The 16,634-nt window shown below is 42.4% G+C and overlaps 1 protein-coding gene across 1 annotated transcript in view; it reads left to right on the forward strand.

Moving 5' to 3' along the window:
* Positions 1-10,233, forward strand: part of acin1a (apoptotic chromatin condensation inducer 1a) — a 19,465-nt gene extending 9,232 nt beyond the window's left edge. The window contains exons 8-18 of the mRNA XM_039816761.1: positions 1,982-2,039; positions 4,001-4,040; positions 4,336-4,478; positions 4,635-4,778; positions 4,889-5,087; positions 5,424-5,569; positions 7,543-7,650; positions 7,772-7,879; positions 7,966-8,272; positions 8,769-8,869; positions 8,999-10,233. Of these exons, the coding sequence (XP_039672695.1) occupies positions 1,982-2,039; positions 4,001-4,040; positions 4,336-4,478; positions 4,635-4,778; positions 4,889-5,087; positions 5,424-5,569; positions 7,543-7,650; positions 7,772-7,879; positions 7,966-8,272; positions 8,769-8,869; positions 8,999-9,328 (1,684 nt within the window). The 3' untranslated portion in view covers positions 9,329-10,233. The remainder of the gene's footprint in view (positions 1-1,981; positions 2,040-4,000; positions 4,041-4,335; positions 4,479-4,634; positions 4,779-4,888; positions 5,088-5,423; positions 5,570-7,542; positions 7,651-7,771; positions 7,880-7,965; positions 8,273-8,768; positions 8,870-8,998) is intronic.
* Positions 10,234-16,634: the final 6,401 nt, after the last annotated feature.

The following is a 16,634-nucleotide window of genomic DNA, read 5'->3' on the forward strand; positions in this document are numbered from 1 at the left end:
ATACAATTAAAATAACATTGTGCACCGTGGAAACGGTCAACTTAAATTTAATAAATGAAATAACATTATATATAAGGTAGGAAGCACCAATGAAATGCATTGATGAATTTTAGAATAGTCATGGGTGCTCTAAAATTTTAAATTTTGTGGCACTCTTAAAAAATATTCTTATAGTGCTAGTTGATAAAAACATTGATATGAAAACATAATCACGTATGTATGATAGTTTAATGCAGCTTTACATGAAGCCCACGGTGAGAAAAAGGCAGAGTTATAAGGTTGAAGGGATATTTTCCCAATTTTAGAGTTGATTTATCTCGCATTGCCACACCTATCTCCACAGCGCTGCGGTGGAAGGTCTGGCTAGTCCACATAACATTCCTGGATAGAATAAACGATCAGCGGTTGTTTGCATTTCTATGCCTATCTATACCAATCACAATTGTGTTGTTTTTGGTGGAACATCTAATTAATCAACATTTATGTAAAAGTGCCAGTGTTTGCCAGCCGGCTTATTTTCAACCGTAGTAATAGTCGCCAGACATCAGCTCCAGTGCTCTCAAAGGATGAAAGTGTGATATGGTAAAAATTGTAATCAGTGCCAGCAAGGCTGTTTTTATTTTTTTATTACATTATTTCATTAACAATGAGAAGGATGTGGCCACTGTTTATATGTTGACAAATGTTGCTTTGTAAGATCACTTGGTCATTACCATCAGCAGCAATCCTGCTCCATTAGAGCCTTAGCTCTAATAAAACGGTGTCATAAGAGATGCTGGGTAGTGACTTTCCCATCAGGCGATTGATGAGACTGCCTTGAAGCCGGTGTGGCGGAGAAGATGCGGGTCCTTTTTCTACACGATCTTTTTTTTTTTTTTTTTTTTAATTATTCCTTGCAACATGGCTGTGCCCCGACGATGGCTTTAGCTGCCGATGCAGCAGAAGGTTTTCCATACAGCGGCTCAGCTAAACAGCAGGCGAGGGTTTCTCCGTCTTAGGTTTTGTTTGCCAACCGATACGGACATGAATGCGTTCAAAGAAGAGTAGTCTCTGGTGATAAGAGAGAGGGGAGAGAGGTGGCTCGTTGCGACGCAGTCGTTTCAGTAACAGTCGCAGCCTCTATGCTGCGTTTTAACGGGAGCAGTTTGTGTCTTTGCTGTGAAGTTCTCCTAAGTTAAGTCGGAATGAGTGGACGTGTTCACGTGTGCGCGCATGAGGAAGACATGAGAACGTGAGGCGCGCGCTCATTTGTGAGGCATTGTGTGACTGTCGATGGCCGATTGATTCGGTGTAAACGGACTCGGCAGGTCTGAAGGAGGACTGCGGTCGCTCTGCATTCCGTGACTCCTCTACTCTGCTCAGTCATTCAACCCCCACTGGAGAATTAAGAGCAATGTATTGTGAAATGACAAAGTGACTGTGGTCAACAGTGAGATGCGCTTAAGGTGCCGTTATTTTAGCATCTCATCTGCTGAGATTTTTTTATGTTTTTCATTGCTGCCTTGTGGTTCTTTTAAATAACAATATCTATTTTTATGGCCCCATGATTTAAATTGTATTGTAGCTAAATGAGATTCAAAGGAACATAGTAGTGCTTTTGCATGTTTAGCCCATTTAACTACAGGTTACTGTACGTCATGTAATTGCTGACTAAATACCAAGGCATTTGCTAATTATTTTGATTACATACCCATATGCGGAGAAGGCATTATGCATTACCAGATTGTCGCATAATTTTTAAATTATTTATAAAATTGACTTACATTTTTGGTAAGTCAGTTTCAAACAAGTGGTATTGGCTTTAATATTGTGTTTCATTGATTCTGTTAAACTCTGTTGCATGTATTTATTAGCCTTGATAAAAACAAAATTGTCATTACCTGATTTTTAAAAATAAATTTTAAAAAGATAATTTTTTTCCTAACGGGCCGCTCATCTGTTCCCTCTTTTCCTGTTACTATGTGTTTTTCACACTATGCAGGCAGTTGAAGGAGACTGCCATGGCAGAGCCAGAGAAGCTTCCAGAGACCAGTGAGGAGGTAAGGCCCCTGAAGAACCATGAATCATCTTGGTCCTCCAAGCTGTTGGTAGCTGAGGACTTAGATGGACGGACCCATTTGTTCTTTTATTGTTGAATCTTTTTTTATAGTTGAGTTTTTATTAACCTGGATACATTACAGTATAGGTCATTTGGTTATATGTCTGTTCTTTGTTGGAAATCTTTTCTCTACATTTAAAATGTGTTGGAAGTTGCATTTTTTTTTATGGCTGTTTATAAAACCTTTGTTGGCACTGTCATATGCAGAAACAGCAAGGGTATTTTCTCACTGTGGCTGATGTTTAAACCCCAAATGATTGCTTTGTTATAAAGGTGCTCATGCCTCTTCCATTGCCCCTATTGGTACCTGCATACTACTACTACTACTACTACTACTACTACTACTACTGCTACTGCTGCACCTGTTCCACTGTCCCCAAGAATCCAGAGTTGACCACAGATAAGCCCCCAAGGCTGCACTGCAGAGGGAGACCCCTGGCAACAAAGGCTGCCTAATTTTCATGGATATGGCTGGCTATTTATTGGACCAGAAGATTCAAAGGAGTTGGCTAGTCAATGTGGCCCACCTCTCTTAGCCTTTTATCCACTAATCAGGCAAGACAAGCAAGGATGTGTGCTCGCATCATGTCAAGGCTGCTGTGAAACTCTCAACAACGGAAGAGTTTTTCTATTGTTTCACTTTAAGACTTTTTTAACCCACTTGCAAAGAACTGTGGTGCATTATGGACATGCCATCTAATAGGGTTGGAGACTGTAACATGCTTGACAAAGGACATTTTGGATTTTTTTAATCTATTGGAATGGGATTCAGAATTCTCCAGCAAATACCCTTGGATACTAAATGAGTTTTCAAAGAGGCCAAAGCTTTTTACCTGGACTCAATGGCCTTGACAGTTTTTATTTGAACTGAAGAAAGACTTAGTTTGGGTTCCATCTCCAGATTTTTGCTACTTTGCAAGTTTCAGTATGAACTTACTGCGCCTCAAAGACAACTGAACACTAAAGTCAAAATTTGGGGTTTGTGCGCACAGTGACTGTTAACAGCATTCAACATCTGGTCTCCAGCTCATTGGACTCATTGTTTCCCACGGTTGTTAAAAGAACCTGCCACATTTTTAAAAGGACTAATGCCAAAACACCTGAGGATGAACACTTTGGCCAAAAGCATTTCAGAGCCCCTACTCAAATGAACTATTGATCCCATCCTGCCAGCCAACACGCTTTCAGATTTCCATCCAAACATCTCAGCCATCTTTGATTGGACCCTTGTTGCCTAGATACAGTACATGCAGTCGTGATTGGGCCATATCCAAACCAGTAAGGATCAGGTGTCAGTGGTACCAGGGAATAAGTAGACGTTTACTCAATGTTATATTTCATAGTTATTTTGAAAATGCATAGTTTCCAGTTATACTCTGTGTAGTCTTTGCTGGAAGAAGCAGCATTTAAAAAAAAAAAAAAAAAAAATGTTTATCTTATTTGTGGCCACTGCAGTTTAATCAAAATTTTTCTATACTTCTGTCTTTAATCTTAGTTGATTTTTCACTTCTGTGAAACTAGTTGGATTTGTCTATTCAGACACAAAGTTTAAAAACGACTTTAAACTGCAGTATTTCCACCAGGACCTCCTTTGTATGACAGAGACTGCAACTTAGTTTACTCTTCAAAAGCAAGTTATATTAAATAATCTATTGGTGTAGATTGTCAAATAAATATGAATAGCATGCACTTTAAACTACCAGTACAAAAACATCTCGCTGCCATTCAGTAGACTTGAATTTGAAAAAAGACTGCACAGCGGTTTCTATCATTCACTCTCAGCCCCTACTTGTCTCCCTTCCAGTTATTTTTCCACCTTTCTTACAACCTGTCCTTAACCACTTGGTGTCTGCCTCTCACCTCTCCTATGTATCGGGGTTTTTTTATCTTCTTGTGTTTCAGACACCAAAGGCCTTCTCAGCTCGTAAGATCTCTATTAGCAGTAAGTACACCCTACCGACTTGCTCTATTCTTTAACAGCATATATAACTGATGATTAGTGTTGGATTTGTTTGCCTTTTAGTTATTTACAATGTATGTATTCATGCCATTATTAGTTTATGGTTTGAGAACTCTACATAAATAAATCTTTAATGTGGATTGAATGACCATCCATATATCAAACATTGGGAGCCAGAAGACTGTTGTGTGCATGCATTTGTGATGTTATGTCCGCTTATGCCGTATATGCCACGTCCCGGAGGATTCAACAAGTTTCCTTCTTCCTGTCTTACCAGGCAGTAAATCGTCCCCAGGCACTGGCAGTGCAGAGGGGGAGCAGGACTCTGGGGCCGCGGCCGGTCGCAAGAGGAGGTGGGGCTCCAGCACAGCTGTCACTGCCAAGAAACCTTCCATCAGTATCACCACAGATTCACTCAAGGTATTTGCAGCATATTAAGACTGATATTACATTGAGGTAGCTGGTAATGCTCTTGTGGATGCATAGATGCACTGTGAGGCACTTCTAGTGCATCTGTCCTCTGTGTTGAATGTTGAATGGCCCTGCATTTATTTTGTGCCTTGTCTCTGTTCTTAGTCTCTGATCCCAGACATTCGCCCGTGTCTCGGGCAGGAGGCAATAGTGGACCTGCACCCAGAGGAAGCTGTCCTCTCTGGTGCTGAGGACGAAGAGAGGGAGTGCTCTGACCAGGATCTTCAGATCCGTCGCACTGTCACACAGGTAGGTCTACAGCTTTTAACTGTTTTTACATGAGCTTCTCATGAAAGTCCAAGGTTACATTCATCTCTTAATCGAGAATTGCTTGCGTTGATACTTTCCCTCTATTGCAGGTGGTGCACTCGGAGAGCCAGGAGAATGGAGAGAAAGAGACAAAGAGGAGCAGACATGAGGAGTTGGAGGAGGATGACCCACAGGGAGACAGAGAGATGACAACAAGGGTGCATGAAGAGAAGATGGACACCTCATTTCCTGGAGCTGTGGAAACGCAGTCTCCATCACATACCAGCCATGATGTAGAAACTAACACTGGTAATGGATCCATCACAAGATGGTCTTTGTCTAGCTTTAAAGTCATCAAAAAATAATTCCCAATATTTGATTTAGATATTGATTTATCTTAAAGCTAATAATTATTTTCCTTTTGTAATAACACAATAACAACAGGCAATACATAGTCTACACACTATACTTTACATGCTGCATTGACATCCGGTTATCCAGGTATAGGTAACGGATAGGACTTGATTTTTGTTAAGATGTAATAAAACAAATAATTCTATTGAGTATTTGTTATACATTTATAACAAATATAAGGTCAGTGTTACTTAAGACACTATGTTGACTGTTCTTCCTTCTTTATCCTAGTGACCCCCAGCGAGACCCTCATTCGCCGCTCCATCAGCCAGCAAAAAACGGGTGTTTCCATCACAATCGACGACCCTGTTCGCACGGCCCGGCAGCCCTCGCCACCTCGCGGCAAAGTCTCCAACATTGTTCATATCAGCAACCTGGTGAGAGAACGCTCTACTTTACATTTATTGATATAGTGTGCACTGATTAGTGGTAATGCTGTTGTCTGTGGTAGCAGGCATATACCCCTAAACTGACCCAGCCTTTTGTCCCTCAGTATATTGGCTTTATTTAGTCCAAAATGCTACGGCATTTTACATTTTACAGGCTCTTTTTTTTTTTTTTTTAGTGAAGAAACTAATTAACCTCCTTACAAGAAGGAACAAGCATATTTTACCTAAAGGACAAGATAAAAAAAGATAACTTTTTTTATTATAAACAAATCCCATGGAAGGATTGTGGAAAAATCAACCTCATCCATAAAAGAGCCCTACAGTTTGCGTTGGTGGACAAATTGCGTCAATATGATGAACATGACTTTAGTAGAACCAGCAATAGAAACCCACAATGACTTCCCGGAGCATGCACAGTGATGTATACTCGACATGGCTGCTCTCAGAGTTAAAGCATGCTGTTACAGAATTAATTCTGAATAAACAATGCCTGTGTTCATTGTAATGAAGGTGCAACAGTCTGTCTCGCTTATATTAGTTTTTGGATGACAGTGGAGTTTTTTGGCACAGAGGCATATGCCAAGTACGCCAGGCTTTGGTATGTAGCCATAGCCTCACAATAGTGGTTTTGAGGTTTTCTGGGCATTTGTTGTTAATAAAAATATAATAAATAATAATAATAAATTGAATTTATATGAAATGATGCCAGGATTATCCTTGACATGGACTTTACTAACCGTGCAGGTCAGGACTGATTTCCTTTTTCTTTTCTTTTTTTAGATTATAAGGCACCTATTATTATAACCGCATTATGCATCTTCATTTACACACTTCCATCAACCTCAGTGCATTGTTCATAACCCTAACCACCTGTCACTTTCTTAAAAGAAAAAATATGCGCGGGTTAATGCCCGACGAGGTGTCTATTATCAGGAATTAATGGACGAAAGCGCGTAAAATGGTTGCCTCCGCCGAACTCCATTAATTACCTTATAAGGGACACCTCGAAGGGCATTAACTCACTTATACCATGCTCACTTGCCAAATATGATTTTTTATTTTTATCTTTTTGTTTTTTAAAGACCATTCATTTGTGTTTTACAATCAAAATCTAATGTTTTTTTAAAATTTTATTTTTTAACAAAAACTCCCTGTTAACCTGGTAACACCTGAGGGTTTGACTAATACCTGGAACAATCATTCCCATCCAATAAGGTTCTTATGCAATGCAAACAGTATTCACTGCTCCAGTAAATAGGATGGACATAGACACAACTTTCTGCGCTTGGCAATGGGTGATAGAACCCTTTGGTTCAGACAGCTACGAGCCAGAAAGCTAACTTTATGCTAGCAAGATTCAAAGTCAATACAATTGTGTAAATATAATTTGACGGTATGTTTACCATCAAGACAGGCTAGCTATCCAGCCATCCCATTGTCCCCAAATCAATAAAGACTTTCACGAACAAATGATGCGCCATGTGTACTGCCGGCTGCAGCCTGAAGTTGGTGTTGAACAGTGAATGGGATGAGAGATGATCGCTGTGTAACCAAGTCAGTTCAGAGGAGCAGTGTAACTTATTTCTTGCAGCATCCTGTGGTGTTCAAAGGACGAGGAACTGATGGACTACACTCAGTGTTGGAAATAAAACGTTCAGATGTTCTTTTCCATTTAATGAAGCACCTTCATTTAGAACCGTAAACAGTCAGTTTCACCAGAACTCGTAAGAAGGTGTCCTATATCACTTTTTAATGGACACCCTGCAGCCAATCAGAATTGAGTATCCACCCAGACCATGGTATAATTTATATTTGTAGTCTTAAACTCAATGTGCAGTTTTTGTTCATCTTCATTCTATATACATTAATATTGTTAGTGTATGTGTGCTTGGTATTTTTGCTTACACTGTTATTAATTGTGTAAAGCAGTCTTGATAATTGCTCTGTAATATTTTGTTTAGGTGAGGCCGTTCACTCTGGGGCAGCTAAAGGAACTGCTCGGCAGAACTGGCACTGTGGTGGAGGAGGGCTTCTGGATTGACAAAATCAAGTCTCACTGCTATGTCACTGTGAGTTTTTATGAGCATGTGTTTTCTCTGATAGAGGACTGTAGATCTGAGCCAGACTGCTTTTGGCCTGTGGAAGGTTCTTCGGTGTCTCATGGAGCTACCCTCTTCTCTCTGTGTTTAGTACGGTAGCTCAGAGGAGGCAGTTGCTACACGGGCAGCTCTTCATGGAGTGAAATGGCCTCAGAGCAACCCAAAAGTCCTTAACGTAGACTTCTGCCAGCAGGATGAGGTAAGACCTTACTGATATCGGTCTGTTTTTCTCTTACACCCACACTGCTTAACCATCTGTAGCCTAAGCCTATCTCTGCTTTGTAGCTGGACTTCCACAAAGGCTTGGGTGTAGCTGGCAAACCCGGAGCAGAGGAACGGGCGCCTGGCTCTGGCCGTGGTCGAACATCGGCCCTGCCCTCTCTCCTCCCTGAGCGAGACCAGTGGGCCGAGCGTGAGCGTGAGATGGAGCGCCGAGAGAAGGCTAGAGCAGAGCGGGAGTGGGATCGCGACAAGGTCAAAGAATTTGGGAAACCCGGTGAAGAGAAGGAGGAAGGTCCCCGGAGGTCACGCTCCAGAGAGAGGCGCCGCAAGGAGAGGGGAAAGAGCAAGGAGAAGAAGACTGAGAAGAAGGGTAAGACATGCAGGCATGACATTAGACTGCATTAACATTAGGTAAAATAGAATTTTGGTCAATACTATGTAGAGCTGAAACTTTAATAGATTGTCGCAACAAATTATGCTTTTTTTTGTTTTTTCTTTTTTTCTTCCCAAGATGAAAAAAAATTTGAAATATTCGTTGGTTCCACCTTCTCATTTGTAAGACTAGGCAGTTGAAGATGTCACCTTGGGCTTTTGGAAAGTGTAAATCGTTTTTTTTTTTTTTTTTTTTTTTTTTTATAAAACATATCCTTATTAAATTTCCTCAGGGCACATACAACATACAGGAATACAGCTACTGAGTAAAGAACAAAGCCCTCGTTTTAGCCCACCCGTAACCCCTTAAAATAAACAACCAAGACAAAAAAATAAATAAAATAAAAAAAAATAACTAAACAAAAACACAGAAGGTTTGCGCATTTGAGGCATACTCGTGTAAATCGTTTTAATATTATGAATGTTTTTGGCAGAGAAAATGGCTGAGGATCCCCCTGCAAAGCTGCTTGATGATCTGTTCCGCAAAACTAAAGCAGCTCCTTGCATATACTGGCTTCCACTTACAGAGGAACAGGTGAGACACAACCCGTTCATACACTTTGCTTGCTGCTTTTAATGCACAATTTTAAGTACATGGCATAGATATCTAATTCAAGTCCTTAAAGTCTGAAAAGTATTGATCTGTGCATTCTATTCATTGTAGTTTGTCCAACGGGAAGCTGCCAAAGCAGAACGGATGAAGGAGCGTGAGAAACGGAGGAAGGAGCAAGATGAAGAGGAGGAGAAAAAAAGGGAAGAGGAGCGCAAGGAGAGGGTGAAAGCTGGAGGCGGCCCAACTGGAGAGCGAAGTGAGGGTGAGAAGGAAAAGGACAGGGACAGAGAGAGGGACAGAGACAGAGGTAGAGACAGAGACAGGGAGAGGGAGAGGGAGAATGACAAACGCAGGGATGGCTACCGTAGGCCAGAGGGCCGTGGAGCAGGCGTGGGCAGACGCTCACGCAGCCGCAGCGACCCACGAGAAAGGCGACGTTAATGGCCAATCAACTGATGGAACTGTCCTAGAGACCACCCTCTTCCATTTGCCTTTCACTACATGTACTTTGTTACAACTAAGACCCAACAGAGGACCAACTGATGTCGTCACCATCTCTCAAATTGTCACCTTTTTTATTGCACATCTACACTTACACACAGTCAGGCTTAAAGGGGACCATGTTTTTTTTTTTTTTTTTTTTGCGGTGTTGTTTCCCAGAGTGCTGTATGTCGCACTTCTGTCAAGCTTTGATATATTTTCTTTATACTTTTGCCTCTTTTTCTTAAATTTTTGTCTTGACGGTTTTGCAGTATGGCACGCTGGGTAATTTTAATAATTTCCCCTCATGTTCCCCATTTGCCCCAAAGTGTAGGTGCCAATTATGATTTGCAATCAACTGTTGTCGCCTCAGTGTTTTTAACAGCTCTAAAATCTGGATGAGGAATCCTTTTGTTGCTGCATGTAGTCCAAGGCTCTCCTTGCCAATCCTGCCTAAATAGAAAAATCTGCCCTCTGTGCAGAGGCTTGCATAAATCTGAAAATATTGGAATAGGTGTGTTTGGCATTTTGTACAGACATATAAGATTACTTAAAATCACGTCTTTAAATAAGGCAGCTCTGGGGTATTTTTGGACAGGTGTGGAATAACTACTAAGGCAATGCAGTGTTCCTCTCCCTGTTCAGTTAAGCGATGGCTCCGAATCTCCTTGGAGGAGAATCGATGTCTGTCACTTGACACAAGTTATGATTATGTCCTTATCATTGATTCTCTTATTCCTCCCTCCTCTTCCTCCAGTTCTCTTACCCTGTAGCGTCAATACAGGCCCAAGAGGGGAGGTTGCATTATGAGTTTTCTAACCATTTTGTTTTTGTTACCTTTTATTTTATCATTTTAGTACAAAGGTTTGTTTTTAAATTTCTTCTTTGAGTACGCCTATCAGTGGTGAATGTATAAATAATAAAAAATTGAAATTTGAAATTACTGTGACATTTCTTTTCCAATCTTCCTGCTGGAGGATTTGTAATTTATGTTCTTCATTGGTCCCAGGGATGCAAAAAATGTAACTTCTCACTAGTTACTGGGAATACATAGCTTAGTTCAAGCTAAGCATGCTGTTAAATCTGTGGTTACACTTCCACAAGAATCCACAAGGTGTCAGTCACACCATATTGTGGACCAGTCAGTCAGGGCATTTGACAAAAGGGGAATGACTTCATGCAGTCAAATAAAAACCGAATATAAAGGTAGAGAATAATTAGCAGTGACCAATGGCATTTTCTTTCATTTAACATTTATCCTAATCTTGTCCTTTTTCCAAGTTGGGAGTGTTTACCCTCTGTACCGTATTCTGTGTTAGCCACCCTTCCCTTCTCTGTCTGCTGTAAATCATGTTTTTGCCCTCTTCTATTCCCTTGTTCCATCTCTCTGGTCTTGACGTTCATCCTGCAGAGCTCAGCAGTGTTTCTATGTAATTACAGTCCTATGGTCGCTGAGCAGAACATTCTTCTGCCCTGATGCAACACTGTGTCTGGACTCTTTGTGGACCAGTGAATCCTTCACCCTGGCATCTCTCTGGCAACCCAAGAACAAATTTCGAACGGAGGCAGCCTAGTTGGAATGAATGAGAGATTTGACGGTTTTATCTAGCAAGCAGGCGGAGAGGAGCATGTATGTGAGCATGCATGTGTGTCTGTGTGTCGGTTTGTGCCAGGCAGTTGGAGGTTTTGAAGATAAGTTTAAGTTTAGGGCAAAGTGATGATGTGTTAGCCAAATGGAAAGTTGGAAGAGATTGTTTCTGAGGACCGTGTGATAAAGTAAAAAACAGAGCTGGAGTAAAGAGAGAAGGCAAGTTAATGACACGGTCAATAAAGCCTACAATATTGAGGCAATGAGTTCCTCAAAGAAAATGTCATTCCAGACTAAAGTTGGATAAGGCCCGCTACCGCCTTTACACCCTTTTCTTTATTTTTTTTATTTTATTTAGTGAAGCAAGCTGAAAGGATTTACATATATAAAGTTGTTATGGCAAACATATTAGCAAACACTTGCCTATTTACACATCCAGCAGAAACGGATCAACTTTGGCATTTTTTGGAGTCATGTTACTGGTGACCTGCAAATTCCAGTCCAATATTCATCCTCCTTTTAGGTCTGGTCTAATTCAGGGAAACAATGCTCTGTCCATTTCTTGGGACATCCTGCACAAACCCGACATTTTTAAATGGCAGAGAAACGTTAATAGTGGCCACAATTTATTTATATTCACTGGACCCAGATTTTATAAAATGTCAGCCCACAAAACTACGGCCTGCACCACGCTGTACAGTGGACCAAGTGCAGTTTGTTCCCGTTTGTTTGCAGATGAAAGGATTCAGTGAGTGTTGCATTAAAGATAATGTCACGGCAGTTTCACGTGGTGGCGCTATGGCGATCAGCTGAAAATCCCGCCTACGCTGTGGGGGTGCTATCCCCAGTGGAAAACGAAATGGAGAAAAGGACCTGCTACCAAAAGTGAGTCGAGTCAAGTTGAACTACGCAGTGGAAATATGTCAAAACTTTTTCTATCTGCCATTCGATGCTCGGCAGGTAGCACGCAGTGGGTTTATCGGAGCTTTTTCGCCACAAACTGCTGCCTGCTGCAACTGGAAATGATGTTGAGAGGAATGTTAATGCAACGGAGTGTAGGTTCCCATTTGCTTGTGGTAAACGCACTGTAGGAAGTCATAAGGCCCTGACACGCCAACCCGACGGCTGGCCATCGGCAGAAAAGGCAGTCGGACTAATCGGTCGGCTCTCCGAGGTCAAAAAAGTGCCTCGGAACACACCGAAACGACGCCAACTTGAGCGTACATTCTGCGCGTGTGCGAGACGTAATACATTGAGAGGCGTTCGTCAAGCTAACATAAGTGCACCGATTCGCTAGTCAAGGGCTAGAACTCCAGCAATCTGATTGGTCATTGAGTCCGAATCAGCCAAAATGAAGGCCGACAGCCCCTCCAACGGACGACGGCACGGAACACACCGAACAGGCTTGAGTCACTGACCTCGCCAGACTGTCCGACGGCCGATTTTTCAGGGTTGGTGTGTCAGGGCCTTTAGGACAAACCTGAGGACTAGCTGAAACTTCCAGACTGGATAAACCACACATAAAGGTGGTTTCCACCAACTTGCACAGATTTCTTTTGTCCTTCACAGTCAGGAAGGAGCATAAACCTTACGACTCAAAGCAGACGTATTTAAAAAATCTCTATGGTAACGACTCACGACCAGGAAGGCCAGTCTTGGTAAAGAGCCCTCTAGCAAATTTAAAGTTGAAAGAGCTGGACAGCACTGTCAACAGATGGAGAGATGACTCTAAATAATGTTTCCACGGTTGTGGGTCTTCTAGAGAACCACCAGTGACAGCTGGAGGACCACAGCAGACCACCTGTGTCTGGTGGAGAGCTCAGGTCAGTGGTAAAGGCCTCTCCATGATCAGCCAGTCAGCTGAGCAAGGCCACTCTCATGCTGATGAATGGGGCAGTAAAAACAATATGTTTTCGCTCTGTAAGCAGTCCGTCCCCCCCCCGCCTCCTCTTCTCCTCCCCTCCTCAGTGTAACCACATAGGTCTTTGTGTCCAGCACTGTTAGGAACTCAGCATATAGAGACCCTCTGAGCTCCACTTTCAAAGGCAACCTCTGATGTGGCCTTTGTGATCTCTGCGTGTCTCACCGACTTTCCTCTGACTCTCCTATGACTTGGAGTTTTCTTTCTCTGTCTGTATCCTATTTACCCATGGTTTCCCTCACACTCCCTCCATATGCATACACGCTCTTATAGATTTCCTTTTATTTTTTTGACTGTAGGGAAGCTGGCTTGTGTCATGAAAACACATGTGAGAAGACGGAGAGATGATGAAAGACAGCGATATCTCGACAGTCAGTCTTACCACTCCTTGAAGTTTAAACTTCCCTTGATACATACACACCCTTCCCCCTCCTCTTTCAGCCCTCTCTTCCTTTTTCGCCCCTCCTTTTTTTGTGATGACATGTATGTGCTTATGGAAACCAGATGTGCCTTATTGCGATCGAAGAGGCGAGAGGGAGAAAAACCAAGCATGAGGTTGTGTGATACTTCATTAACCGACTGCAGGAGATGTGGGGATGGGGAGTCTTGCTGCTTCTTTCTTGTGGTCTTGAGAGTTAAGACAGTGACTGTATATATAATTAGATGCCAGATGAAATGTGCCAGCTATCCTGACCAGGCCCTCAGCGAAGCAGGGGGGTTTCCTTGTGCATATGGCTGGGTCAGGGCGAGGGTAGCTGGACTCGGAGAGCCTGAATCAGCATCTCCTGTGATGGAGGTGTTTTTCTGCAGGGCTTGGGAAACCACGCCATATGAAGAAAAAAGAGCGACCTAAAGAAGTTGAAATGTTGATTGTTTAACTTCCTTGCACCTGTAATTTGTTTCGCCCACACAATACCTTCCCTCCGACATTTAAAAGAGACGGCTCCCACTGCACCACACCCAATTCAAAGTGCAGACATTGTGTTAAGAGTAACAAAAGCAGGCACGTAGCTTTAAACTGATAGCATTAAGCAGATTCAGCACTCAGGGGGCAGACGCTGGCAAAACTGCATGGCTAGGAAAACAAACTAATCCATTGGTAAAATATCTGATGAAACCGAAAAAAAAACTGAGATTGGGACATCTGGGGCACACAAAAAAGTTATGTTGAACTAATAGGGAAAGTTATTTCCATGCATAGCTCTGTGTGATGTAGCTAAATGGAATAATAAGATGCAGACACAACGGAAAAAGTATTAGGTATTGATCCCTCTCTTTCACTTTCACTGGCAGTGTACACCACAAATAGTGTGTGTGTGTGTGTGTGTGTGTGTGTGTGTGTGTGTGTGTGTGTTGTGTGTTGTGGGGGTTTGTGTGTGTGTGTGTGTGTGTGTGTGTGTGTGTGTGTGACTAGCATGTAAGTGTGGGATTCCAGCAGCTCCACTCTAAGAACCACTCTTCCTAAGTCTATTTTAAAATAATGAATAAAAGAAAGCACTTGAATAGAGAGTTAAATTCCCAGAGGCACGATTGACCCAGCATTCTGACATGTTATAGGAGGGAACGCACAGGTGTACTTAATAACCTTAACGGTGGTCATTTATGTCATCAGTTATATGTGCATGCTGGCTCAATGGGACACTTAAATGGAAATCGAGCGAACGTTAGCATTAGTGGTTACACCTGTGCTTTTCCTGCTATGACACGTCAGAATATCTGCTGTGATAAAGGTCTATAATCTTTCTAGTTAGTCATCCTGTATTCTTCGCTGTGTTGGGTCAGCATATCACAGCGGTTTGTATGATGTCCTATGGAAACCACAAACATTCATATCAAATCAGTCTACAGCTCTGTGAGGCTGTACTTGGGCACAGTGGTGCTTCGAGCTTAATGCTAATGTCAGCATGCTAATGTTTAGCAGGAATAATGTTTAGAATGTTCATTGTCTTAGTTTAGCGAGTTAGCATGCTAACATTGGTTATGGCCATCAAACACAAAGTACAGCTGAATGCTGGTGGGGATGTCACTAGTTTCGCATGAATAGTTAAGATTTTTACAATTGATCCTCCAATAAACATGAGTGTTGGTACCAAATTTCAAGACGGGGTTGTGTGTGTGTGTGTGTGTGTGTGTGTGTGTGTGTGTGTGTGTGTGTGTGTGTGTGTGTGTGTGTGTGTGTGTGTGTGTGTGTGTGTGTGTGTGTGTGTGTGTGTGTGTGTGTGTGTGTGTGTGTGTGTGTGTGTGTGTGTGTGTGTGTGTGTGTGTGTGTGTGTGTGTGTGTGTGTGTGTGTGTGTGTGTGTGTGGGGGGGGAGAGAAACCCCCTGTTCCTGTTTGTTGTATTCCTGTAGTAGTGCTTGGTGCAGGATGTGGCAGAGCTTTAACTGATGAAAATGAAAACCATGTGTAACCTATATAGCCATTCACTAGAAATGCGCCTTTCCACCATCCCACATCCTTGTTGCCAGGCAGAGTGTAACACTAACCATTCTCTGTTAATCATTCAGTCCCATTTAATGGGAAAGTTACTCAGTCTTCTCTCTGAGGTTGGTCCTGCAATTACATTACAGTATGATGTTTGGGGTTGGCCATTATGAGACACAATAGCCAAGAGCAGGACTTCCCCTATTTGGAAGTTTCCATTCATCAGCCTGCAGGCTATACACATGCCAACTGAAACAGGCACAGGAAGTGTCCAGCACAGAGACAGGAACATAAAAGGAGCTTGATAATGATGTCTGCTGAGTAGAGTTCAATGTGGACAGAGAGATGAGATTTGGAGATTAGTGGATGTGATGTGAGGCACTTGGCATGGAGGAATGGATTGAGGAATTTATGTTTGTAAATCAGCTTTTGTGGAAAGTGGACAGTGGCACTGGAATCAGGACTAGAAATTACCTTTTCATTTATCTGGGTGAAATGTGAGAGCCAGAGGAGAGGAGGTCGCTGGAAGAGTGCGGGGCAGTGTGGTCTGGTCTTTTGTTGGGCTTTGTGAAAAAGGAGTGAGTCATTTCGCAGACAGTGAAGAAAAAGCTCTCCAGTTACACAGGGAGAAGAGAAAGGAGAGAGACTGTGGGGAAGAATTATGCTGAGGCGAATCTTTTCTTCACTCTGCAGAATCAGCTGGGGAAGACAGAAAACATCAAATAGTGACCTACAGTTAAATGACTGACTTGTGTGCAGGCCACTGAGATGATTTGAGCAAGAAAAACATCATGCATGAATAAAGCTGCATTATTGAAACTAGCTGAGAAAGAAAACCCCCAAAACACATGATTCTTTCTTTACATATATTGTGACTGTGATGTAGTCCAAAAAGCCAATTAAACAGATCCAAACCAACTACCATCCCCTTATTGCCGCTTCCTGCTGTGTGTCTGGCCTACATGATGCAGTTGGAATTCCAGATGTTGCTCATGGAATTCTGCTCCATCTCTGGCATCCAAATGTGACTTAACCCTCCTCACTCCCCCTCATCTCCTCCCTCCATTCTCCCCCCACAAAGAGCCTCGTGACTTCTCTCCCCAGTCCCAGCTCTTCAAAACACTGCAGCAAAGTGGAGACAAATGGGCGCCCTCAGTCTTTTCGGCACAATAGGAAAATACCTCATCATTTTCATTGCATAAAGCTCCATTGCTGTAATCAAAACATATCCTAGAGGTGCTGACCCCCACCTACTCTGTCTCTTGCAGTCAGTCGTCTTCACATTGAGTCTAATAGCTGCATGGCAGTTGGTCATTATTGGGCTCATTAAGCAAGG

Source organism: Perca fluviatilis, chromosome 11 (genome assembly GCF_010015445.1).
Source record: "Perca fluviatilis chromosome 11, GENO_Pfluv_1.0, whole genome shotgun sequence".
In the NCBI taxonomy this organism is placed as follows: Eukaryota; Metazoa; Chordata; class Actinopteri; order Perciformes; family Percidae; genus Perca; species Perca fluviatilis.